At 40.9% G+C, this 24,604-nt stretch overlaps 1 protein-coding gene across 18 annotated transcripts in view; it reads right to left on the bottom strand.

Moving 5' to 3' along the window:
- Positions 1-24,604, bottom strand: part of col13a1 (collagen, type XIII, alpha 1) — a 155,309-nt gene that overhangs the window by 83,998 nt on the left and 46,707 nt on the right. For all 18 annotated transcript variants that reach the window (XM_042501749.1, XM_042501757.1, XM_042501752.1 and 15 more), the window contains exon 3: positions 5,345-5,352. In XM_042501749.1, the coding sequence (XP_042357683.1) occupies positions 5,345-5,352 (8 nt within the window). The remainder of the gene's footprint in view (positions 1-5,344; positions 5,353-24,604) is intronic.

Genomic DNA, 24,604 nt, shown 5'->3' with positions numbered 1-24,604 from the left:
TTTTGTGTTGTTCCCATGCAAACAAAAGAAATAAACATGTGAATACCAAAACATTTGCAATTTCAGCAGTTTTCTTGGAGAAGTGGTGTATTATCTGGCAGAATTGCAACGGTGCCGATATTTTTGACCATGCCTGTATATATGACTTGTGTGTACTTCTTTGTCCATACATAGGAAAACAGTGGGCCTTGTTCACCAACAAAGTTATTTCTTAAATCTGTTATGAAGAAAGGTCTTATGAAAAGTCTACATCAGACTCATGACATGTTCTTAAACTACAGAAATGTTTGCACCTCTGTTCTTATAATGAATCCCATGTTCTTAGTTGAAAGCATGTCACTTGATCCTTGTTAGCATGGGAAAATGCCCCACAAATCCCAATAAAAGGGCATGAAACTGCGGGGCTGAGTGCACACAGAGAGACCGAAGAGGAAGGAAAGTTGAGAGATTAAATGCCCACGTGAAATGAGAGTGGAGCACTGAACCTCTGTTCTGTAGTGGAGTCACCTCAAACCTCAAACCAGTTGTCATATTTACAAGCATCAGGAGGAGTGAATAAAATAACACAAAAAGATTTATGAGATGTTATAAATATGCATTAATCAAACAGCCGACCCACACACCACAAACTTAATGCTTTACAGCTGTAAAAGTGTTGTGTATGTGTGTGCGTGTGTTTGTGTTTAGAGAGATACAGAGTAGGGGGCTGTATTACCTCAGGCAATGTTTCTTCAAGTTATTAATAACTTGGAACACTGCTTTGTCAATTTTCGTCTCACCCAGCAGAACGGCCTGAGACATTTTCTAGCCCGATCAATCACTAATCATTAAATGGCAAGGTTTCCAGTAACATAACTGATGTAAACTGAAGTGTTACTGTCCTGTTTATTTTAAATGACCATAATGGATTTTGTAAAATAATGAAAATAATTACCAAAAATATTATACATCATAAAAATATGTCATTTAAATCCCATAACATTATACAACTTTAATACTGAAGAAAACAAAATAACCTGTCATTCTGCAAAAAATATGTCAAAACAAACTGAGTGTAAGAGTGCTCTTTTGTGAGAATACATTTTGATCATAAGAACAAACACCAAAGAAGAAAATATTGATGAATGTTGGAGTGTTTGGAAAAACTTTGTGTGTGTTTCAAGATATCTCTTCTTAAGACCCGTTTGTGAATGAGGCCCTCTGTAGCCTATGTCATAGTTCAGTGAAAGCCCATCTCCTTCTACCTAATATCAGAACCAATACAGCAGCCAGAGACAAAGTGCAACCAGTGTGTCAGTGACCCTTACTGATTTATCAACCAAGACGATCTGTTATTACTATTATTACTATTTCCAGCTTTTTGTAGGGTCTTAATTAATACTCTGCTCTCATACATGTGATAGAAATGTGTGCTCACATCAGTAATGAAGCTTTGGGTCAGTGTGGCTGGTGCGTGGTTCGTTAGAGGAGCATTATTTCTACTAAATCGGGCTGGCATTCAGAGGGCAGCCCAGGAAGGTGTGTTGCCAGGTGCTGAGAGTGAACATGCTGCACTTAAGTGCCTGCCTGTTAGCTACTGGGTCTCCAGGGGCCGTCTGCAGGGAGCAAAGGTCGTCCACTGACGGAAGGAGCTCTTCACTTGAATTACACAGAAAGCCTCCAACATGTGGCTCCCATTTTGCAAAGAGCTTCTGAATAAATGGGAAGTAGAGAGGTTCCCTTATGTTTTTGTCCATCCCGATACCTTTTTCAGCCGATACTGTGTTCTGATCTGACACTACCACTGCATTAATTATATATATAATATATATATATATATATATATATATATATACACACACACACACACATATATATATATATATATATATATATATATATATATATATATATATATATATATAATATACTGTATATTAAAAATCATAATATATATATGGATAGATGTGCTGGAAATAATTGTTGTCATTATTGTATGTCACTGCTCAGGTTAAACTCCAACAAGCACATCCATAGAACAAATGGCATAGAGGTTTCTTTTATCCGGTCTAAAATATTGGCAAATTTCTAACAGTGCCAACAGCTACCCAGGGTTCCCCCAAAAAAGTTGTTAGGCCAGGTGACAAGTCATAGGCAGAGGCCAGGGGATAAATGTGTTCTTTGAGGAGGGTCAGAGACAGACTTTGTTTCAATGTGTTCAGTCCAGCGGACTTCAATTAAAGTTAGTCCTTTTTCTGTTAATAAAAGTAGCATTTGGTCCCATATGGAATATGATGCAGATTTGGTGTGTATTCATGAGTGATTGAAATTTTGACTGGACAAGATGCAGCTGTCATGGGAAGAGATGCAGCATGTTACAGAGGAGAACATGTGATTCAGAGATCTCATTTTATGTCCCAAAGGAGATGAAGAGTAGGAGGTGTGGGGATCAATAAAGGATTATCTTATCTTATTTAACTATTGCCATGACGTCCTTCCGGTTTCATTCTTGAATGACAATTACAGACAACCACCGTCTGCTGGTATGGAGGGGCATTTCCTCTCACACAGGCGCAGAACATAGGTGCTGGTTGGTCATCAGTTAGGTGTGTTCATGTGCAACTTTTTAGCAGAGACACAGTGACATAACGACACAGCAGGGGGCTTTCGTGGCAGCTACTACTGTGTGTGTGTGTGTGTGTGTGTGTGTGTGTGTGTGTGTGTGAAGTCAGTTTCACTGGAACGTCAGCTATGTGGCTGCTGTTTTAGAGTGGCATAGAATAATTGACTTCCTGGAAAACTGCTTTTTTATCCTTGTGTGAAACTAAATATAGCACAATAAGTAAGGGAATTTGTGTTTGATATATTATTTATTCGTTGTAACAATGCCTCTTGTCAATAAATCTTATAATGTTGGAAAGCCTGTTTATTTCCCTTTTATTTGTAAGGAACATGCATTTGTTAGATGAGCAGCAGAGCTGAGTATGTGGGTTGCAACTATGAAAAACTTGCCAAATCTTCTCTGCCAATGCCAAACAACTTATTTTGCTATTGACTCGTGTTTGGTGTTGTTTGGTGGATTGGATGATTAAAGTCTGAAGAAACAAGACATATTGGCATTTTAACATTTATTCATTTAACAAACAGGAGCCTCAGTAGCGTGTGGAAGAACTATACACAGCCACAACAGTCCTTCACCTCCTCCTCATGCTGGTCACCAGCCTGGTCACGCACTGCTGTGGGATGGCATCCCAACTAGCATTTTGCGCAAGTCAGCCAACGTGTATGTGTTGGTCACTCTAGCACGATTCTTGGACTAGACACCAACTGACCACTGTAGCAGAGCCCATGCTCACAGGTGCTGACAATCAGGTGCCAATCCGGCACCTGACTGTCAGCACCTGCAAGCAAAATTTTGATTTGTGCCACAAACTAGCTAAAATTAAAGTAAAACATTTACTCATGTTACTCCATGAAACATTTACCTTGACTTAAAAGTATGTTCATTGTAACATTTAAGAGGGGAAAAAGGCAACACCTGCACATTTGCTCCACGCCACACAAGTTTATTGAAGATGTTTCGACCCTGCCTGGATCTTTGTCAGGCCAAATGTTTAGAGCTCATCAGCCTGTTGGTGTGCATTAAGTATAAATATAGGTGTGGTTTAATCTATCCAAACATTTGACCTGATGAAGATCCAGGCATGATTAAAACGTTGTCTTCAAAACTTGTGTGGCATGGAATATGCGTGCAGGCGTTGCCTTTTTTCCCTCATGAAAGTTGTTTTCTGTCTCAACTACGCGATGTGCGTATAACTATCCTTTTTTCAAACTATAACTTTAAATCGGTGACCTCTGAGGGAATGCATGTGTTCTTGGAGTTCTTGGCAAAACTGTCTTTGTAGATCAGAAGGATTCCAAAAGCCTAATCATTTCAAAATGTCCAAATGTGTGAGTACTGCAGGGACAGAAAAGTTCACTGACATGGCCGGTTAATGTCAATCCATCTGTTTTCAACAGATGGATGTGTAAGTAATTACACTGGCCTTTAAGAGATGAGTACCATAGCACTATCAACTGTATGTCCAATTATAAAGTGCTCCACAAAAGAAATTTTGACTAATTTGCAGTCAGTCACAGGAGTGGATTGATACATTCACTTCAATTATCTGTGTTTAGACTATCAAAAAGTTTTCAGTATCACCTGTTTCAGCAGGACATCCAAATGAATTTTGCTTGTCCATGTCGAGGAGTGACAAGACATGAAATCTACTTTGTTCTTTACAAGCTTCATCACGCTGTTGACTTAGCTTTGATTCATCTATTTAATGTCCATGAAATGGCCTGAGTGATGTGTTCAGAGAACTTTCATCACAAACCTGTCTGTCTGACTGAATCCAGTCAACATATGTGTAAGGTCACTGTAATGACCGAAGCAGGACCGCAACCTTTATTCTTCTTTTTAGCATTCCTGAGCCTGATTAAGGTACAGGTGTTTGGCAAACTGTATCTACACTGTATCTGTATTTACACATGTGGAATCTTAGCAAAGTCTCTGAGTTTAAAATGCTCTGATCCCGTGGAGATAGAAGTGTAGTGAGAGTGGAAAATCCGCCTCCCTGTCTGACCTCATGTACCTTAAAACTTCCTCTGTAAGAACTATCCCTCAAATTTTCCAGGGAGGGACATTTGGCAGAGTTGATTTTAAAACTGACACAGCTGTACAAAAGTCAAACTCATAGTGGCCAGATGTTTGGAAACTATGTGCCATCAAGGCACAGGATTCAGGAGGTTTTCCTTTTAACCAAAGGCTTGGTTTCAACTATAGGCCTGCATTCAACCAAAGATGTGATCCATTTCTCCTGTGCGTGCAGAGCCTGGGCTGAAGCCTATCCCTGCCCTCTGTGGGCAGGAGGCTGACAGATCACTGGTCTGTCATATGACTGACCAAATACCATTCACAGTGACATGTACACCCACAGCTACTTCAGAGTCACTAAGGAAACCCACACAAACATGTTGACTGAATACTTTTAGAGAGCTGGTAGCTAAAATGTTAATTCACACAGTGAACTCTAAAACAGCAAGACCTAAATGATTAATGAGAATCAGAACTGTGTGAACAATTCGAGCATGCTTTACAACTGGAAAATGTGTTCAAAACATTTGGTCCATGAAAGAACATAAGCCATATTACACTGAGCCACATAACACACTGACCATCATCACTGCATCCAACCAAGTTGTTATAATGGCATCAGGTTTGCTTAACATGACCTTACAGTTTAAATACTTTGCACCAAAGTGCAAAAATAAGCAGTCACTTTACCACATGCAGGTCACACAAGGCGTCTGCTCTACTTACTGGAGGTCCTGCAAGACAACAAGAGAGAGAGAAAGAGATTATTAGATTTATACAACACAAGTTACATACAGACAGTGTAAATACCTCAATGCCATGCTCATGATAGGTTCATAGAGTATGAACAGGCTTAAACCGATCTGTTGGCTCTGATAGTTTGGGGCCTTGAGCAGATGTCCAGCCGAGACTGTAAAGCTGAAGTGACCTGAATATGTTTATGAAAGATTCTCTGCTATTCTGAAGAAAACATCCTGATGACGTGAGCTCAACATTCTTTCTGCGTTCGATTCGGTCTGCATATCAGTCTGGACTCCGTGCCACCCCAAACACTTTCCAGAACTCAAAATCCAATCTGGGCCAATCAGGGATCTGCTCTGAGGTTGACAACATAAGCAGCCTAAGTAAAATGCAGGCTGGTGCTTACAGATCAGTAATGATGGATCCAGAAGCAACAAGCGCTAACTCTAATGTTACAAGAGTAAACAAAGCAATCAGTGAAGTTATGGGGTGATTGAACAAGAACAAGAGGATCAACTCCCAGAGTTTCTTATAGGAAAAGACATTTTTGCATTTTTCCGACTGGATGGACAAATGGTAAATATAATTAAATAGTATTTTCTTTGTGTCTGTCTTAAAATGTATTTGTGTAGTAGAGGCTAGGCTGACTGATAGAGTCTGTCTGTAAAGGCAAGTACTCTTTGTACTAAAGCTTTGTGGCAGCAGAGAGTCGGACTGATACAGAGAGAGAAACATGATGTTGAGCTCAAATCATCAGGATGGCCTCACCAGACAAATTCTCTGCAGCCTTAAAAGTCCTTTATTTTGTTCAAGATGAGAGCAGAAATATACACTTTAAAGAAGACGTCCACATCAACAATGACATTTCAAATACAGAGTTTACCGTCTTCTGAGACACATTATGCTCAATCACTGAGACATTAACCACAACATCAGTTTCAGAATTTGAAGGTTTTTGATCACCGTGCATCTGGAAAGCTCCATGTGTGATCCCCTGGGAATGTGACAGTGAAATGTGAACACACTTAACTGGCCTGGCAGCATTGGGATTAGTCTGCCTACCAATCAGTCCTGGCATTGATGGAAAGAAAGAGAAAGCGAGAGATGCTAGATGGTACATCATCATCTGTAGCCTGGGATAGGACAAACGTCAGTCCAGCATCATTCCTTTAAGGATTTCCACAATCCATTCCAAAATTGAAGGCACTTGTACCCTTGCAGCAAGACCTTTGTTATTTAGGCATACAGTCCAACTCCCAGTAAGAGCCAAGTCAAGTCAATTTTATTTATAGAGCCCATTATCACAAAACATGGTTTGCCTCAGAACGGGGGGGAAAAAAAAAGGAAGAAACCTCAGGAAGAGCAGCAGAGGATGATGAGGGATCCTTCCTCTAGGACGGACAGATGTGCTATAGATGTCTTAAATAACGAATGAATTACAATTGTGGCAAAAAAGAAAGAGAAAGAGAGAGGGGGGCGGGGAAGTGAGGGGGAGAGAGGCAGCAATAATTGAAACAGATGCATGTACAATAACGATAGGTGCTAAATTATCAAATGCGCTCTATGATGATATTGTGGGTGTTGATAAGAGTCTCATACATATATTGATACGGAGGTGTCCAAAGGCATGATCACAGCATCGGCGCAACCAGGATCAAGAGCACGATCAGGGTGAGCTGGGGGTACAGTATCAGTGCAGCCACAGCACAAGCACACCCAAAGGCATGGTCACAGCACCAGCACAGATATCACAGATATCGCAGTAATAGAAAGAAAGAGAGAGGAAGCAGAGCCAGAGTGGCAGGTCTGAACGGACTCAAAACCACCCCCGCCGGATCGGGCTGAAAGCTCTGCCACCTCTCCTTCCTCCCCGTCACACAGACGGGGACTTCAGCTGAGCACAAGAAACTTGTGCTCCAGGAATATACACACTAACGAAACTAGGGTCACCAATCAGCTATTATGGCTTAAATATAAAGGTCAGAGAGCAGTGTTAGTCCCCACTGCTCTCTGACCACGATAGAAAGTCCCCCGGCAAGTTACCCATGTCAGCCTAACTATAGGCAAGTCCAAGCAACCTTAGCCAGCCCTAATTACAAACTTTATCAAAGAGGAAGGTCTTAAGTCTACCCTTAAAAGTGGAAACGGTGTCTGCCTCCCTAATTGGAACTGGAAGATGGTTCCATAAAAGAGGAGCATGGTAACTGAAGGCTCTGGTTCCTACCTACATTTGGAAACTTGGGGAACCACAAGTAATCCTGCATTTTCTGAGCGCAGTGATCTTGAGGGTTGGTAAGGAACTATAAGCTGCGACAGATAGGATGGAGCCTGATCATTTAGAGCTTTGTAAGTCAGGAAAAGGATTTTAAATTCAATCCTGGATTTTACAGGGAGCCAGTGCAACAAAGCTAAAACAGGAGAAATATGGTCCCATTTCTTGGTTCCCGTTAGAACACATGCTGCAGCATTCTGCACCTGTTGGAGCAACCTAAGTGATTTGTTGGGGCAACTGAATAATAGGGAATTACAGTAATCCAGCCTAGAGGTGTCAATGCATGTATTAATTTTTCAGCATCTGTCTGGGATAGGATATGTGTAATTTTTGCAATGTTGCACAAGTGAAAGAAAGCAGTCCTTGAAGTTTGTTTTTTTATGGGAGGCAAAAGATAAATCTCGATCAAATAAAACTTGGTTCCTTACTGATGAGCTAGAGGCCAAGGTGATGCCATCTAGAATAATTACATTGTTAGAAAGGGAGTTTCTGAGGTGTTTGGGGCCAAGAACAATAACTTCAGTTTTGTCTGAATTCAATCAAGAAATTACGGCTTATCCAGGCTTTTACATCCTAAAAACCTTGAAGTCTAGATAGCTGATCAGTTTCATCTGGTTTCACACATTTGTGTGTCGTCAGCATAACAATGAAAATTTATAGAGTGTTTTCTAATAATGTTGCCTAGAGGAATCATATATAAAGTAAAAAGGATTGGTCCAAGCACAGAACCCTGTGGCACTCCGAAGCAGACCTTAGTATGCGTGGATGATTGGTCATTGATGTGAACAAATTGGGAACGATCTGATAAGTAAGATTTAAACCAGGTTAGTGCTGTTCCTTTAATTAACTGTTCCATTTTGTGCAGCAAGATATGATGGTCAATGGTGTTAAAAGCAGCACTGAGATCTAAAAGGATTAAAACAGAGACCAGACCTGAATCAGAAGCAATCAATAAGTCGTTGTTAATTTTTACTAGTGCCATCTCTGTACTATGATGAAGTCTAAAGCCTGGCTGACCTCGAATAAACTATTATCTTGGAGAAAGTCACAGAGTTGATGAGCAACCACTTTCTCAAGGATTTTAGAAATAAAGGGGAGATTAGATATCGGTCTATAGTTAGCTAAAATTTCAGGATCGAGAGTGGGCTTCTTTAGAAGAGGTTTAATGACAGCTATTTTAAAGGACTGTGGTACATAGCCCGTTAATAAAGACGCATTGATTATATCTAATAAAGAACTGTCTAATAAGGATGACGCTTCCTTAAGTAGCCTAGTTGGGATGGGGTCTAGCAGGCATGTTGAGGGCTTAGATGCACAAATCAAAGTAGAGAGTCGGCAAAGGTCATGGGGGAAAAATTGCCCAAATAAATTCCAGGCCTTGCCGCCATATCCAAACTACCTGAGTCCGGGGTCAGGTCAGTTAAGGGCAAGATATGATGGATTTTATCTCTAATGGTTATAATTTTATCATTAAAAAAAGTCATAAAGTCGTCACTGCTTGGGGCCGAAGGAATACAAGGCTCTGTGGAGCTATGACTGTGAGTCAGCCTGGCTACAGTGTTGAAAAGAAACCTGGGATTGTTTTTATTTTCCTCGATTAATGATGAGTAATAGTTTGCTCTGGCATGGCGGAGGGTCTTCTTATGCATTTTAAGACTAAGAACCAGGGTTAAAGTCTGCTGCTCATACTGGCCTTTGATACAATATCAGACAAATAAGACAACCACTGTAAATGCAACTATTCTACTATTCTGTCTTTGCAGAATCAATCAGTACATGAAGAGAGTGAAATTTGATGATCTAACTTTTTTCACTCAGTACCTTTCAGACAAATAATGTCTCTTTGACCCTCATCAGAAGTTTCGACTCACATGTCCTTCAGTGTGAGTGTTTCCAACATACTCCATGCCCCAGTGGTGCAGTTGTTTTCCAACATTCCCTTATTCCTGGCACAAGACAAAGTAATACGTTCTATGAACGTGTTCCAAAAACTGAATTAAAATTCAAACTCTAGAGTAAAATTGGAAAGCTGTTGACCACAACTATCAGCTTTTCCTCCATTTGTTTGTACTTTGATGTAAAGTAATTACTTCAAAAGTTCTCTGCGTGTAATTTCGTGAAGTATAAAACTACAGTGGAAAGCGCTTAGAGTGATCGTGGTTACAGTGATGGTCTGCTTGGATCTAAAAGATTACTTTGGGACAGAATCATTCCTGTAAAATTGCTATATAAATATTTATCTATGTAGTAATCAAGTAGCCCACCTGCAGTGTTCATTTGGGGTATTTACTTGCATGACAACATATGGGGGAAAAAAACAACTATGTTTTGTTTTGTTGTTTACCCTACTCCCATGATCCTTTGCCGCGCTGTAACCAGTGAGACAGATTGTTACATGAGGCTGCTGCTGCTTGCAAATTGAAATAATAACAGGAAAAAGAAAGTAATTTTCTCTCAATGAAAAACTTAGTGTCCTTGAAACTTATGGCTGCATGTCATGGAGACAAAATGAATGTGCATGGGAAAAGCATTTGTGTGTTTTAACAGTTGGTATATAAACTCATCCAAACTAAAGGTGCAATAGCAGTATTGATATCACTTGTGGCCAAACCCCTCAGTTATATGACAACTTTCTCTATAAGAGACTTAAATGTCAGGTCAAATGTCATGTGAATTGATTGCGTAGCAGGGTTTATGAGTATCTCCAGACACGGACACCTCATGAAAAACCCTGTTTGGTGCTTGAGATTGTGTTAGAAACTCTCATCAAATGATATGAGAGGGACAGACGGCCAGGTCCAGCCCCTGACTCACAGTCAACCCCATGGAACAGAACTTTCACAGAGAACAATATGCTTCCTATTGACCTTTTAACGGCACAATGAGGTCATCGGACAAAATCGATTCCTCCTAAATTCACACAGGGGCCACTAAAGATCTTGTTACGTCAATCACAGCAAGGTGGGAATAATCACTAATGACAAATTTCTCCTGTGAAATGTCAACTCAAATCCCCTGCTTTATCTCCTCTGGACGTTTAAGGTGTCCACTCCTCAGACTGCTTCATCCCAGCCTGCAAGCCTGCTCTCAGCTCAATTGGTTCATTTTGTACTTGCATAAAATTCAAAGCTGTTGGAGGACAGAAAAGAGAGTGTTGAAGGGAGGGATGGATTCTGTGGACCACTCAAACTGCTTGGTAAGAGTAAGAATCAAGTAAGGCCTCAAAGTTTTAGTGTTAGGTTACCTCAAAGGATGTGTCATAAATTCCCTCGAAGCTAAGAAAAGAGACATTCAAGACAAGCCCAGCATGAAGGATTAAATAAAACCGACCAGAGGGAGTGCAGACTCCTCAACCAATGATCTGTTGATCCTTACAAATCAACACTTCAATGTCAAATAGTGCCAATGCAGTTCTGAAAAAAAAAGTTGAAATCAGAAATCAAATAATATCTCAGAGGGTGTGTTTGCTGCCTTAGTGGTCAATACCTTGCCTTACCCCTAATTTCCATCAGATCCGTGTGTGGTCCACCTCTGCTCCGTCACTGCAGGGCAAATAAATTACACTCTACTCTATGTGTTAATTTCCACTGGCTCCGCTGCGTTGCGGATTGACTCTGTCTCAGCTCCGGCAGTCCGGAGGCTTGCGGATCAGATACGCAAGCCTCCTTTTTTGGCCAGACACTGGATCACTTCACATAAAGTCTGCCGAATTTAACACAGAGCAGTCAGGAAATCAGACAGTGATATAACATTAAAACATCCAGTTACTTTTCAGGATAAAACACTACGTGTTTACGTCTGATCGTATTTCACCTAACTACATCAACAAAATGTCACAATAAGCGGATCCAGGCCTGTATTCATCAGGTCAGGGGTTTTCAGAGGTCACTACTGGCAACACAGACGAGGAAAAGCTAATTTGGGAGGTGGAAAACCACAAAATTATTTAGTTATTTTTATTATTTTTATTATTATTATTTATTTTATTTTGAGCAAGTTATTGGGAATTATGGGAGTAAATAGACATCACTATAATTAATCCATTGAGTGAATTTATTACTTCTTCTGTACCAATATAATGTGTGTAATACTGTAATAAAATATTATACACAATAAAAAAAAACTGTAGTAAAGAACCTCTTGGTCTTGCCACAGCTGATCCAGTAATGTCGGACTCAAAAAGCAACTGGTGGAGATTGACGGATGACGGCGCACAGAACAAAACCGCAGCGGAGCCGTAATGCAACACACATGTAAGTGGCGGAAATCCGGGGTTAGTGAGAGGTCTGTATACCTGAAATACACTCAGCTGCTGCCCTACTCATTACACTGTATAAGCACCCACATTTTTGAGTTTTCTGTTATGAGACGAGATCTGCATGATGAAGTTTCAGTTGGTGCAGGGTATGGCTACTCCAGTTATTCCTGCAGTTGTTATCCACTCCCTAAAAGCTAAGATTAAACCTTCTCTGAATACATCATTGGGGAAAGCAAACATCGAAGCAAGATTCCTGTTGCATTCTGGGCCTGCCATCACATCCTGTTGGCCGGGATCACTCACCCAAGGGACATACTGTGGAGCACCTTGATCCAAAGGCACTTTGGGAGGCTGGGGGGAAGGGTGTTCAAATATAGTACATGAAGTGGCGGCTGAAAAGGGGCCGCTGAGGCAACAACTTTAAGAGCAACAAGCAGTGGGCACAACATGAAACAAACTGTATACTCATAAACACAGACACACTGAAAGGGAATTTGCTTGACTGCATGGATGACATGTGCCCCCCCGCCACACACACACACACATCCCGCTGGGCTTAATGCTGTCTAACTATTGCTAACACCTGTAGGTTCTGCTTATGTAAGGGTACTGGTTAGAAGTGGCCGGAAATGGAAATCTAATATTGCACGCCGACATGCAAAGTCATGGGCGTTTCCCCTTTCCTGCCCTTATTGGAGTCAGTCATTTGCTCAACACTGGCCTTTGCATGTTTTTACAGCAATTATGCAACCAAGTGCTTTACACACTCTGCTGTAATATCAAATAGTGAACAGTAAACAAAGATACAAACAACTTTAGGTGTTCTGATTGTCTACTAGAAGACTGCAACATATTAGCGTCATCTCAGCAACTGCAAGAATTATAAACCTTCAAATCAACAACAGTAAAAAGAGTTTACTGGCAAAGAGTTTACTGGTATGTTGTGGTGGGCAGATGGGTTGCCATCTTGACACTGGCATATGGATCCAGAAATAACCTGTGGAATTTCAGTTCTGAAAATATCCGGTGCAAAAACCCAGCACAGCCTCCTCAGCGACCCCTGCTCTTTCAGATTCCCCTGCCTCTCCAGTTGCCGTAGTAAACACAGAGCAGCCAGTGTGTTTTGGCTGCCAGGCTTCTGTTTTGTGGGCACCAAAGAGAAATTTAAGGAAATATCTCAAGATTAGACTGAGACAATTGAAAGATAGGACAGTAGAAAGTAGACATAGCCAGGAACATGTTCAAAGGCAGAATAAGTCCTGGAAGATAAACTTGAAGACGTGGTGAGCATGTTGTCATCCACAGGAGGACATTTCTACAGCCTGCTGCAATGACTGATGACAGAGTGTTGAGCTAAGTATTGAGGCTGTCCAGACAGTGTGTGGACCTTACATTTTTAAAGATTAGTTGGAGAGTTATATCAAACTAGTCCTTGCATCTTAGCAATAAAATAGGTAACTCATCACTGCTTTCCAGAGCAACACAGAGTGCTCCAAAAAGGACATATGCTTTTGGATGCTGTGCCTTTATGGTTTTGGTACAGTTTAATTAAGACGTGGTAATATTTAGACAATGAAAACTACTTAGTTAAGGTCAGGGGGAGATAAACGTCATTCTTTAAGGAAATCAAGCAGGTTTAGCAAGAGAGCCCAGATGTCCTTCACTCCAGCCACATTATCCAACTCCTCCACAGAGGGAATACTGTAGATTCCCCCAGCAGGGAGGTGGGGGCTCACCATCTAATTGTAGTGCAACATGTTCTGAATGTCTACAACTGAAGGTGGGGCAACAACTCTGCTGTCAGTCTCTACGTGGCTACCGAAATCAGCCACGTAGAGACTGTGGTGATAGTTGGATAGTTGGATGTTTAGAAGTGGGGTTGTTGACAAACTTTAGTTGGTGTATGACCCCGAGTAGATGATGGTCCCAGTGATCCTAGTTAAGCAAGCAATGCCCTCCTGTGGATGAAGACAGCAGCAAACATATTTTAGCCACCAAAGAAAATCAGTATCAGTTTAAGTGGATGTTTTATTGAGAATATGTTTATCTCTCTAATTTGCCATCAGACAGCCCTTTCCTTTGGCAATTATTTTTTCAACCACGGAACTTCCTCCTAGAGGCTTAGCTGTGTCGCACATTGTATATCAATGCAGCTCAGCTGTTTGGTTCAGACTGTAAGCAGTTTATTAAAGAGACAACAGAGATACAAAACAACTGATTATGACAGCAACAGAATGACCAGAGTACACACACACACACACACACACACACACACACACAGGAGGGCTTTTTTCTAAACGGTTAAAATATGTTTTGCTGCCGTCTCTTCACAGCAATGCAATGCTTAGCTTCTGTGGTGGTTCTTCTGTCTGCTTCTCCAAACTGTGAGCATGCAAACTGAAATCGACTATAGGTAATACATTATATACTATAGAAAAGTACATCATACAGCCCCACTTTAAAGAAATGCAAACTATCCATTTGAAGTTGCATAAAGAGCAATGATCTGCTAATTTCTTTGAACAAAAGAAAAACATAAGGATTGTGTGTTTGTGCCTGAGTTACCAAACTATTAACCATGTGCTTGGCTTTAATGGACATCTTTGACAAACTGAGAGTGTTCAGTGTCCCATGGCTTTCTGAAGGACTAAGAAAGTAGCCAATAGGACCAAAAAGTAGCCTGATGAAGGGTGCAGGTGGCGTGAGGTGTGTTTGAGATCTTAGTCTTTGTTGTGCAAAAACTCAATCCACCCTGACGTCAAAGTTTTCAAGGCTTGTTTGGATTGTCAGCAGAGCTCATCCAATTACCTTCACAGCCATGCATTCATCACCTTGCACTGAAGACTGAATGATCAAATTTGTCTGCAGACATTATAAATTCACTTTCACATCTGAAGGATTTCAGCTGCAGTTGTGCAAACAGTGAAGGGGATTTACCAAGGGGTATGAATCTATCAAAGAAACTAAAATGAACTTTTACACCAACCCACACAGGGAGAAATCAAACCTCCACTTCCTATTGAGACCTGGGAAAATCATATTTAAATTGCCACACCTTTTCACCACTTTCAAATTCTAGCTGCAGGAATGCAAATGGACCGGAGATGAATCGTTTGGACCTCTCCTTGCTGCAGCCCCAGGAGGATTATAGGAACAACCTTACAGCGTCAATATTGGGTTCAGAGCCCTCCACAAAATAAGAAAATCATTCAGAAAAACCAACAGCTCATCAAACACAGTTTCCCCTGTTCATTTCAAGTCTGTCCAGTAAGAAGAAGAAATGTCTTGAGCAGCAGACAGCTCAGTAGATGGGAGTCAAGGCTCCCACTCTTCATCCTCTTCCTCAGCATATTAACACGATACAAGACAGCTCAGCCATTCCCATGGACACGTTATAGCTTTGTTGCCTTGTAAAACATGAAGTCATGGTTTAAAAGCTGCCTAGGATTTCTTTGGCTCCATGCCAGCCTCATAACTTAAAGTGAAAAATGTCAAATGTTAAGAAAAAGGGGACATGCAATATGAAAAGATGCTTTTTAATCTAATCTAAAGCCTTCTATAAACTCTAGGAATGATATTGCTCTGGCTGTCCAGGAAAAGGGGGAACCCGCACATCCACTCACATTTCCTACTCGTCATTTATTTGGAAGAAGGAGGTTCTTGGTCAAAGGCTCTCAGACTGGGAAGAATTTGGCATCTACAGCCTCTGTGGGATGTGACAACTACGGAACCCAGACTGTGGAGCCAATATGCTTTAGGGTTGGGAACAACAAGTTGTTCGCACTAATGAAATCTCCATGTGTAGACTGTAAAAGTACCATTTTGCAGGATGTCTAATGCATTAAATCAATTAGAGGCCAAATAACCTGCCCTGTATTATACAAACAGCTTCTACTTTCATGAAACCCTCCATGGCTGTTTCATGTTGTGCCAATCCAGGATTGGGAAAATTAATGTGTTTAGTAGTTTTTCTCTCAATACCAAATCCTGTTGTAGAGAGACTGGAAAAGTTTCCAACAGGCCTTAGACCATAAAAAACTATACTAGGACTGGGATTAAATAATTACACAGGAGCTCTACAGCAGATCACCGCAAAAAGGACATTGTATCTCTGCCAGGAAAACCACAATGAACCTGACTCAACGATTATTCTCTGAAATAGCTCTCAGTAGGAGAAAAACGCATTCATTCAAAAACTCCCCGAACTCCACTCCAGGCTGGACAGAACACAAGCTTTCCCTATTGCAACCCATGGCAATGAGTGGGACTGAAGTAGAGGTGTATAAATCATACCTTTGTTTAGCCCTTCACTTTTCTTTCCTCAACTCAAAGCCCACACGTATTATCCAACATGTTCTCATCCCAAGTTGTTACATATTAGTTATTACAGTTAAAACAGCTTTGCAGTGGACCCCTGTGTCTCCATATTACGCTCTAGGTATCCCTCTCCATCTGCTGTTGACATTCTGGGATGCCATTACAATGATATCTACATGTGGTTAGTAATTTTAGGAAACAACGGCACAGATGGTTAGGTTCAGACTAAAGAGACATTCAGATGTGAAACAAACACAGGACTTTCACATAAAAGTCCTGTGTTTGTTGGTCACATCCACTGCCCCTCCTGCTCACCCTAAACCGACCTTCATGCTTCTTTCATTACATTGTTACTGTCCAAACTCCAAATTACATGTATGATGAGTTCCAGTCTATTTAAGTCCACCAGAGATAACCATGTATCACATATATGAGGGCAGGCTCAGTGGATTTGCCTGTTTGCTGATGAAAGACATGCTGTATTTACTTTTTTATACATCCTCTAAATAATAAGTGAGTGCTGACTGTTCCTCCTGATACAAACCGTTGTCTTAGAGCCTGGGAAGGCCAGGATCTATCATTACAACATTAGGCTAAAGTTAATGTTAGGGTGGCATTCAGGCACTCTGAGGATTTATTCAAGTTGTGCATTTGTACACAGTAAACTGTTGTCAGACCTCAGGGCAGGAATTAGCAGGACACAAAAGATCTGTGGAAGGAGAAGGAATGAGTTTGACATTCCAAGTGGATAGATGTGTTGTTTAGGAAACTGACAGAGGTTCAGATTCAGATGAACAAATAAGCAAAACCAGGAAGACCCTAAGATGTGCCAAAGGGACAGACTTTCTCTTTAAATAGCGAGTGATGATGTGTGTGAAAACATGGGAAAATCCACAAGATGGAAAAAGATAGATAAGAATTTCACCAACAGGAAAAAAAGGCTTCTTCTCAACGCCTTTAGCCAGGATGTGCTCACCTCCCACACTGTAACCCAAGAGGACCCCTTTGCTGTTAAATAACCTTCAAAAGTCTTTGGGTCACTGTCATGAAAACCAATATGTCATCCAGCTCACGCTTCATTTGGTCGATGTCACCAATTAAGGAAAAGAGAGAGACCGTGCATCGAGTGGAAACAGAAAGGTAGCGGTGGCCAATCATCTGCTTCGGGTTGATTCAAACATATCCTGTGGGGTTTGGAGTTGTTCCCCAGAAGCTGTGGGTGTGGCGGGTGGATGACTGAGGTGGGAGTTAAAGTGAGGAGCTCTCTGGGTGGAGAGACTTCAATAGGCCTAAGATTTGCCAATGGAAGATCTACTAAAGGGACAGGGATGTGGTTCAGAGGACATACTGTAGCAGCAGGAAGGCCAACTAAATGTACACAGGCGTGATGATGCCAAAAGACTGTTTTTATTTTCTATTGATGTTTATTTGTAAATGGAAGCCGCTTTGCCTGATGTTTCAATGACTTCTCTCCAACAGAAAAAGCCTAATTAATGCATTAACACACAAAAAAAAGTCAAAGGAGAAAGACAAAAGCACTTTTGTGTCTGTGTGTGAAGCTTGGAGCAACAGACATCGTGTCAGGAGCCTCCCAAGTGTTGGTAAATGTATTTCTACACTTTGTATAGCCAGGCTAGCTTCTCCCTCTGCCTGTCTTTATTCCCAAGGCATCAAACACTGCCACTCTTAATTCTAACATAAGATGCCGATGCCAAAAGCCACCTTCTGTGACTGTATGATAAGACGTTGGGCAGTGTCACCCAAGAACCAGGCTAGACAGAACCATTCACAGTGTTTGATATTAATATTTGATTCCTAAACATAACGTAATGTTTGTAATGTGGGTGTGAGGGACGGACGGAGGTGGTTAATGTTGCAAAGATGGAAATAAGCAGACCGTGTGACAATATTGATGTGAAACTGGAAAGATAGTGTGCTATCAAGGATGACACCAAGACTCTTAACCTGAGGGGAGGGATAAACTGAGGTGTTACCAATAGTAAGGGAAAAACTGTTAGATTTGGTTAAGGTGGATTTGGTGCCAACGAGAAGAATTTCTGTTTTATTACTGTTGAGTTTGAGGAAGTTGCAGGAGAACCAAGATTTGACTTCCTGTAGACAATCACAGAGGGAGGTGGGTGGGAGAGTGGAGTTAGGTTTGCTTGACAGGTAGAGCTGGGTGTCATCTGCGTAGCAGTGGAAGTTTACGTTGAATTTACGGTAGATATTGTTGACATCGGCGTCAGTAGCTTTATCCCATAACTTCAATAGCAGACTCAGAAGGATACATAGAGTGCAGTGCGTAGACATGGACATTACAAATATGTGACGACTTGGGATGAGAACGTGTTAGGTCCTATTATGCTTTCTGTCATTACACTTATCTAAACTACAGTTACGTGTTCCTGGTTCTTGCTCTATAAATAATGCAGCTACATTGATCAATATTTTCTTTTGGCAAGAAAAGCAAATATTTCCCAAATTGGCAAACTATGTCTTTAACAAAGCCAAAGTTCCTTTCAACCCAACATGCTTGAGAAACTCTTTAAAAAATCCATGCAGGGTTCCTGCTGTAACTGTTTCACAATTAAATATTTTTTTCCAGACAATATTTTTTACAAGCGCTGTACTTTAGTGTGATTTATCCTCGAAGTCACTTTGCCCTGACTGACTCATATCACTTCCACCAGTCGTGGATCATGTGGAAAGGGGGCCAACTATGTTTTCCCTTATTTTTCCACACTCCCGTTTGTAGCATTTTCTTCTTATCGTTCCAGACTTTCACTCAGCAGGAATCCTGCAATTAGTTATTATCAGTTCATCTTAAGGACAATGATAACATTATTCTCAATCATCCATTGAAGGCACTTTCTAATAATAGGCTGAGCTGATAGCATTCCTAATGTGAGCTGTATCCAGGCGCCAACTTCTTCCTCTCCACCTCCATTAACAGGAGACTGCGTGCGTCGAGGGAGGGAAACCCCACCTCTGCCTGACCCTCAGCTCAGCACTGAGCCCAGACAAATGGCAATTCAGCAAAGGTTACAACAACAAACTCACAAAGGTTAACCCACACAGGGTTTTGTATATGGGTTAAGACAACAGTGAGTGCAATGTGCAGGTTGCACACTTGCCCTTCCTCCATCCATTGATGCCTCATGTGCCTACTTCCATGTTCTTCATTTACCTAGTCTTCTGACTCTGTATCTAAACAGTGTTATTGGTTTCAGAACCTTTTAAACATCTTACAAAAGCAGCTCTGATAAAATGAACAGGAAATGAATTCAATTCAATTTAAAATAACATCTCCTCTTTGTGCAGCCTTAATAGGCTCAGGTGCTATGTGATATTTCATACCTTCATAATCCTAATGCAAACTTAACCAAACTACACATAAGATCAATTAATGTGTATTAAAAGATAATTGTAACACTGAGTACCATATCCAAATTTCTATCACAATAAGAGCCAGTTTAAAATTCATTCAAATGAGCCCATTTGGACAAGAACAGTTAATCAATGACCAGTAGTGTTGGTGTCATGTTATAATGATGTTTCCGCTCATTTCTTTGAGACTTCTGGAGGATATGAAAAGAAACCATTACACCTGCAATCAATTTAGAGTTACTTTGAGCTGCAGGGATTTTTATGAACTTACATTTTTCAACTTATGAGTCCATATCTGGGTGTTATTCATCACAGGGCCGCTGACATACATTATCGTTTTCAGAGGAATGGAATCACAGGGTGGATTTTACATGACAATGAGTCACACTCCTTACACCCTGCAGCCGTAACACAACCAAAACACACAGGTTTGTCCTCCTCAGGGTCCTCCGTGTGTACTCTGTTGTGTCATCATATGGTGAGTGAAGCCAATAGTTTTTGTCCAGCTTTGTCACATCGCTAATGTGAAATATCTCTGTCATAGCTCCCCTGAGGAGCAGCGCGGCCGGAGTCTCACTACCCCATGTGACTTCATAAGTCAGTCCTCTGCCAAGTTTAAGAATGAGGTGCAGTGAGGATTTAAAGAGGTGATTCATTCTTAAATTGAGTTACCAGGCAGGAGAAATGGTAGCCGACACACTACAATATGCAAGCTATTAAAACAGAAGCTGAGACAGAGAGAGAGGGAGAAAGAAAAATAAATGGAGGGAAAGTCAATGATTTTTCCATGTGTGCAGTAGGAGTTTCATGCTCCACACCACACTGTTAAAGTGGAGGCTCTTATTCTAATAACTTCTGTCTGTTAGACTTACATAAATGCATAGATAACAAAAGCATAACCACCAGCATAAACAATCACAAGTCTTATGCTGGAGGGGACCAAACAGGTCTGGTTCTAATCAGAGAGGGTTAAACTAAAGAGAGGGAAGTGAAAGAAAATGGAGGAAAAGTAAAAAAATCCCAAATTATTTGGGCATTTCTAGATGGTATGATGGATGGAAAAGATATAAGAAGAAATGGCAGGAGATGCGAGGCCTTAACATGTTTACAAACCTTCCTTATGCATTTTAATATTTGGCCAATGAGCGCAAATTCTTCAAGTTCTTTCTGTGGCTCCACAACACTGAAAGATGAGCCTAAGATTCAAGCTAATCCTGATTTCAGCTTCCTTAAACAGCCAGTCCCCATCATTTCAATTCAGTTCAATGTAATTTTATTCATATAGCCCAATATCAATCTCTGCCCACAAACTTCTGGTTTCTAACACCTTACAGTGAGCAGTGCTATGGGTTTCTGAAGGCCAATTTAGTTGCTGACGATTCTGGAGTAGAACTTGAAGATATTTTGCATTTTTTGTTTTCAGAAAACTCAATTCCTGTCTGTTTGGAAAAAGGCTCTGAAAAGCATTTGAACTGTGAGATATTTAAAAACACTCAAATGAAAATTTGTTTGGAGGTCTTGGAGGCAAAAACCACCAGTACTTTGCATGAAAAGCAAAGTTTGACTTGCCAGTGGCCTCAAAGTCTGTTTCAGTGACTTTGTTACCCTGCATACATTGGTGAGATGATTTGATATGTGCACTGCTAGTTTGGTTCAACCGTCCACTTAAATTTGACTGAGCCAAGAAACTCCAGGCCTCCACAGCACAAAGTCCAAGTGTTTGTCATTAAATGTCATTAAGCTCGGCTCAAAAAGAAAACTGTCATCACAGGCATTAGTCAGAGGAACTCCCCCGTCCAAACAAGAAGGGAGACATGATGGGTGAAATGAACAGAATATGCTGTGGGAAACAGGAAATGCAACATCTGCTGCTGACATTTATTTAGTGATAATTAAGACACACTTAATAATAATAATAATAATAATAATAATAATAATAATAATAATAATAATAATAATAATAATAATAATGTGATATTATTATTATTATATTTATTATTATTATTATTATTATTATTATTGTTATTATAAACTTAGACTGAAATGACATCCAGACAAAGTGATCTATTATTAAACCTAAATATATGTCATCATCATTATATGCTTTTGGGTTGCATATTTTATTTGTTATTATTTAGCAGAACACAGCTGTAACTACGGCAAGCACACTTCAAGCTTACTGCATAGTAAATGGGGATCTGACCCATGGGGGGATTGGAGGGTGGTGGGGAGATGGGGGGTTATTGTAATTCCTGCGGTAAACCTTCAGGTCAAAGCTGGGTGGATTGTCTCGCTCTCCTTCCCAAACAGCCTGTCAAAATAAACAGTGTCGGCTGATGAGGAATGGCATGTGCACTGCAAAGACAAACAAAATGAAAAGCTCAATCACATGATGGGCTCAGGTTTCCAATGGCGCCAAATGAGAAAAACAGACCTGGCTGCAAAAAGCGGCAGTTTACTTCCAGCTTGGCAAAGTTATGACTGACACAACATTCTTGCATTCCTGCATCTCGCCACTAGTAACCCCTTCTGTGCTGCCGTCTTAATTACCTACAGTGTGCAGTTCAGAAAAAACAATTAACTTGATAACAAATACAAGGGGACAAGCAAAAATATTCTCAGGCAGACCACGCATCTGAGGTCTGTAAAGCTGAGCGTTTGGGACACCACAAACATTTCACTACTTTATCAGCACACAGTGTGCAATAATACTGAGCGATATGGTGCGTAAAATTATATCTTAGCCAAAAGTGGTGGTTATGATGTATTTATCTGTTAATGTTCATTGTAAAGAATACAAACTGTTGGAAGAGATAACATGAAGCAGACAAACTGCTTAGCACTAGCTGAAAAGTCAGTGGATCACTGAGGCCATGAGTGTCTGCACCAATCTGCATGGTCATTTATTCAATAGTTGTCAAGTTATTTCATTTCCGGTATAACGACTGTAAAAAGGGCTGTGTCTCGTGTTCACTGCTCAGAAGAAATAAAGCATCTGTTTGATGTTACAATATCATAACCTCTCCCGACCATTCCTCTCCGCTGAGTTGCCGGACTGTGAGAGCTAGTTACCTGCTCAGCGCCTCTGTTTCTGTCAGATAAACAACCAAAGCCTGGCCTTAAAAGTGAGCCAGCAACATAAGAGAACCCCTTATGTTTAGATAAGAAACATGCAATATTAATATGACATGTTGGATCACTGACTTTAACATGGATTGACTTGAAGAGTATAATATGAATACAGTGACGTCATGGTGAGTTAACGACCATGAACCAGGTGCTTTTACACGGAGATGGGTCTGTAGGGCAACAACAAAGTCCCCCCTTTAAACTGCCCCTGGACTTCTACAGAACGCTCCGATGGTGGCATCATTCCAGTCCAGTGTGTGATTATTTACTACATCACAATGTAATCACCTGCAATCAAAGGAGGCATGACAGGCGTGACGTTAAACACACAAGCGTCCATCCCTAGCCTGACATATAAGTGTTGGCAGCGCTTTCTAAACAATAACAAAGGCATAACATGTCAATCACAATCATTTATTGTCTCTGTTATATGCCGGCTGATCTCGTCCTCTGCTCGGAGGGTAAGGAGGTCCTAAACCTCATTGTTTTCCTAGCTTGCGGACATTTAAAGCTGTCATTCTTCCATGTTTAACACAGACCTCATTTCAGGACTGTTACTACCTCCATTCCCAGCTCAGAGGTGAGACCTCTTTGTCCTCCTTATCCACAATTCGACGTTATATAAAAAACAGCAAAGCTGCGTAACTGCGTGAAATTCCCACCTTGAGCAGGCAGTGTAAACAGGCTTATTAAGGTACCTAATGCCCCCTTACAGATGTCTTCCAAGTAAAAAGTTGTTTTTCAGCTTTTATTATTAATTGTATTTTCTATGGAGGTACACTTAAATTTTCACATTTGCTGCATGTTGTTCCCTCTCCCCGTCACGCTGCCACTCTTTCCTATCCAATGAAAATAGGCTAAAATGCCCAAAAATAATTAAAAAAAAACAAACTATATATATGTATATAGTTTTAAGATCAGAATGCATGACAACTGACCACCTTATGATCAGATAAATATTGCCACAGACAAGCAAACACACAGACACACACACACACACACAAGGTTTATACATAACAAACAAAAAAACAGTAAACTGTGGGCTGTTGTCTTGGAATGAATATTAGACTTTGTTAATAGACGACATTTAAGACTTGATGAGATATGAATATAATCTGATTAGGAGATATGATAGAGCAGGAGGTACCAGGGCTGCAGATATTGGAAATACCTGCCATTTTGATTTTTTTTTTTTTTTTGCTATATATATATATATGTGTGTGCGTGTGTGTGTGTGTGTGTGTGCGTTTGCTTGTCTGTGGCCATATTTATCTCATCATGAGGTGGTCAGTGGCCATGCAATCCAGTCTTCACAGTGTTTAAACACAGAGCTCAGGCCTGCCACAAAATTCAATTAAACAGTCCCAGATGAGTGCAGACTCCTCAGGGTGATGAGCTTCCTCATCATCCTCCACTTTCCTCAAAAAGTGGAGGCCACTGTTTTTTGTGTGTGTCAGATCAGCAGAGTAGAACCTGTGAGCAAACACGCTGTGGGACCGCTGACACTGTGCTGCATACAGGGGAGCACTGCTGGCCATTTTGGCCCACTGGAGCAAGACTAAGCCACTGTGGCAACACATTGGTTGTCTGAAGCCCTTCAGAGGCATCAGGCCTCATACTCTGGGTTATCCATGTCATTGCATGTGAATGGGTACAAGAGGGTCAACCATGACGGCAAACACAGAGGCCACCACAAATCACAATTTCTAATCACAGAGCTTGACGGTGCAGTGGATGATAAAGGTGTGTGATTGAGCTCTGCTTTGACAGGGAGGAAGGTCCTCTGTTACATCATAAGATTACTGATTTAAACTCTGACAAGCATCTTAACATTTCAAGTGCTCCAGAGCAAGGCACCTGCCCCTGTGAGTGTCTAGTGACA

The sequence above is a fragment of the Plectropomus leopardus genome, chromosome 15 (genome assembly GCF_008729295.1).
Source record: "Plectropomus leopardus isolate mb chromosome 15, YSFRI_Pleo_2.0, whole genome shotgun sequence".
NCBI lineage: Eukaryota > Metazoa > Chordata > Actinopteri > Perciformes > Serranidae > Plectropomus > Plectropomus leopardus.
The sequence above is the reverse complement of the archived record's forward strand: the minus strand, read 5'-3'. Positions and strand labels throughout refer to the sequence as shown.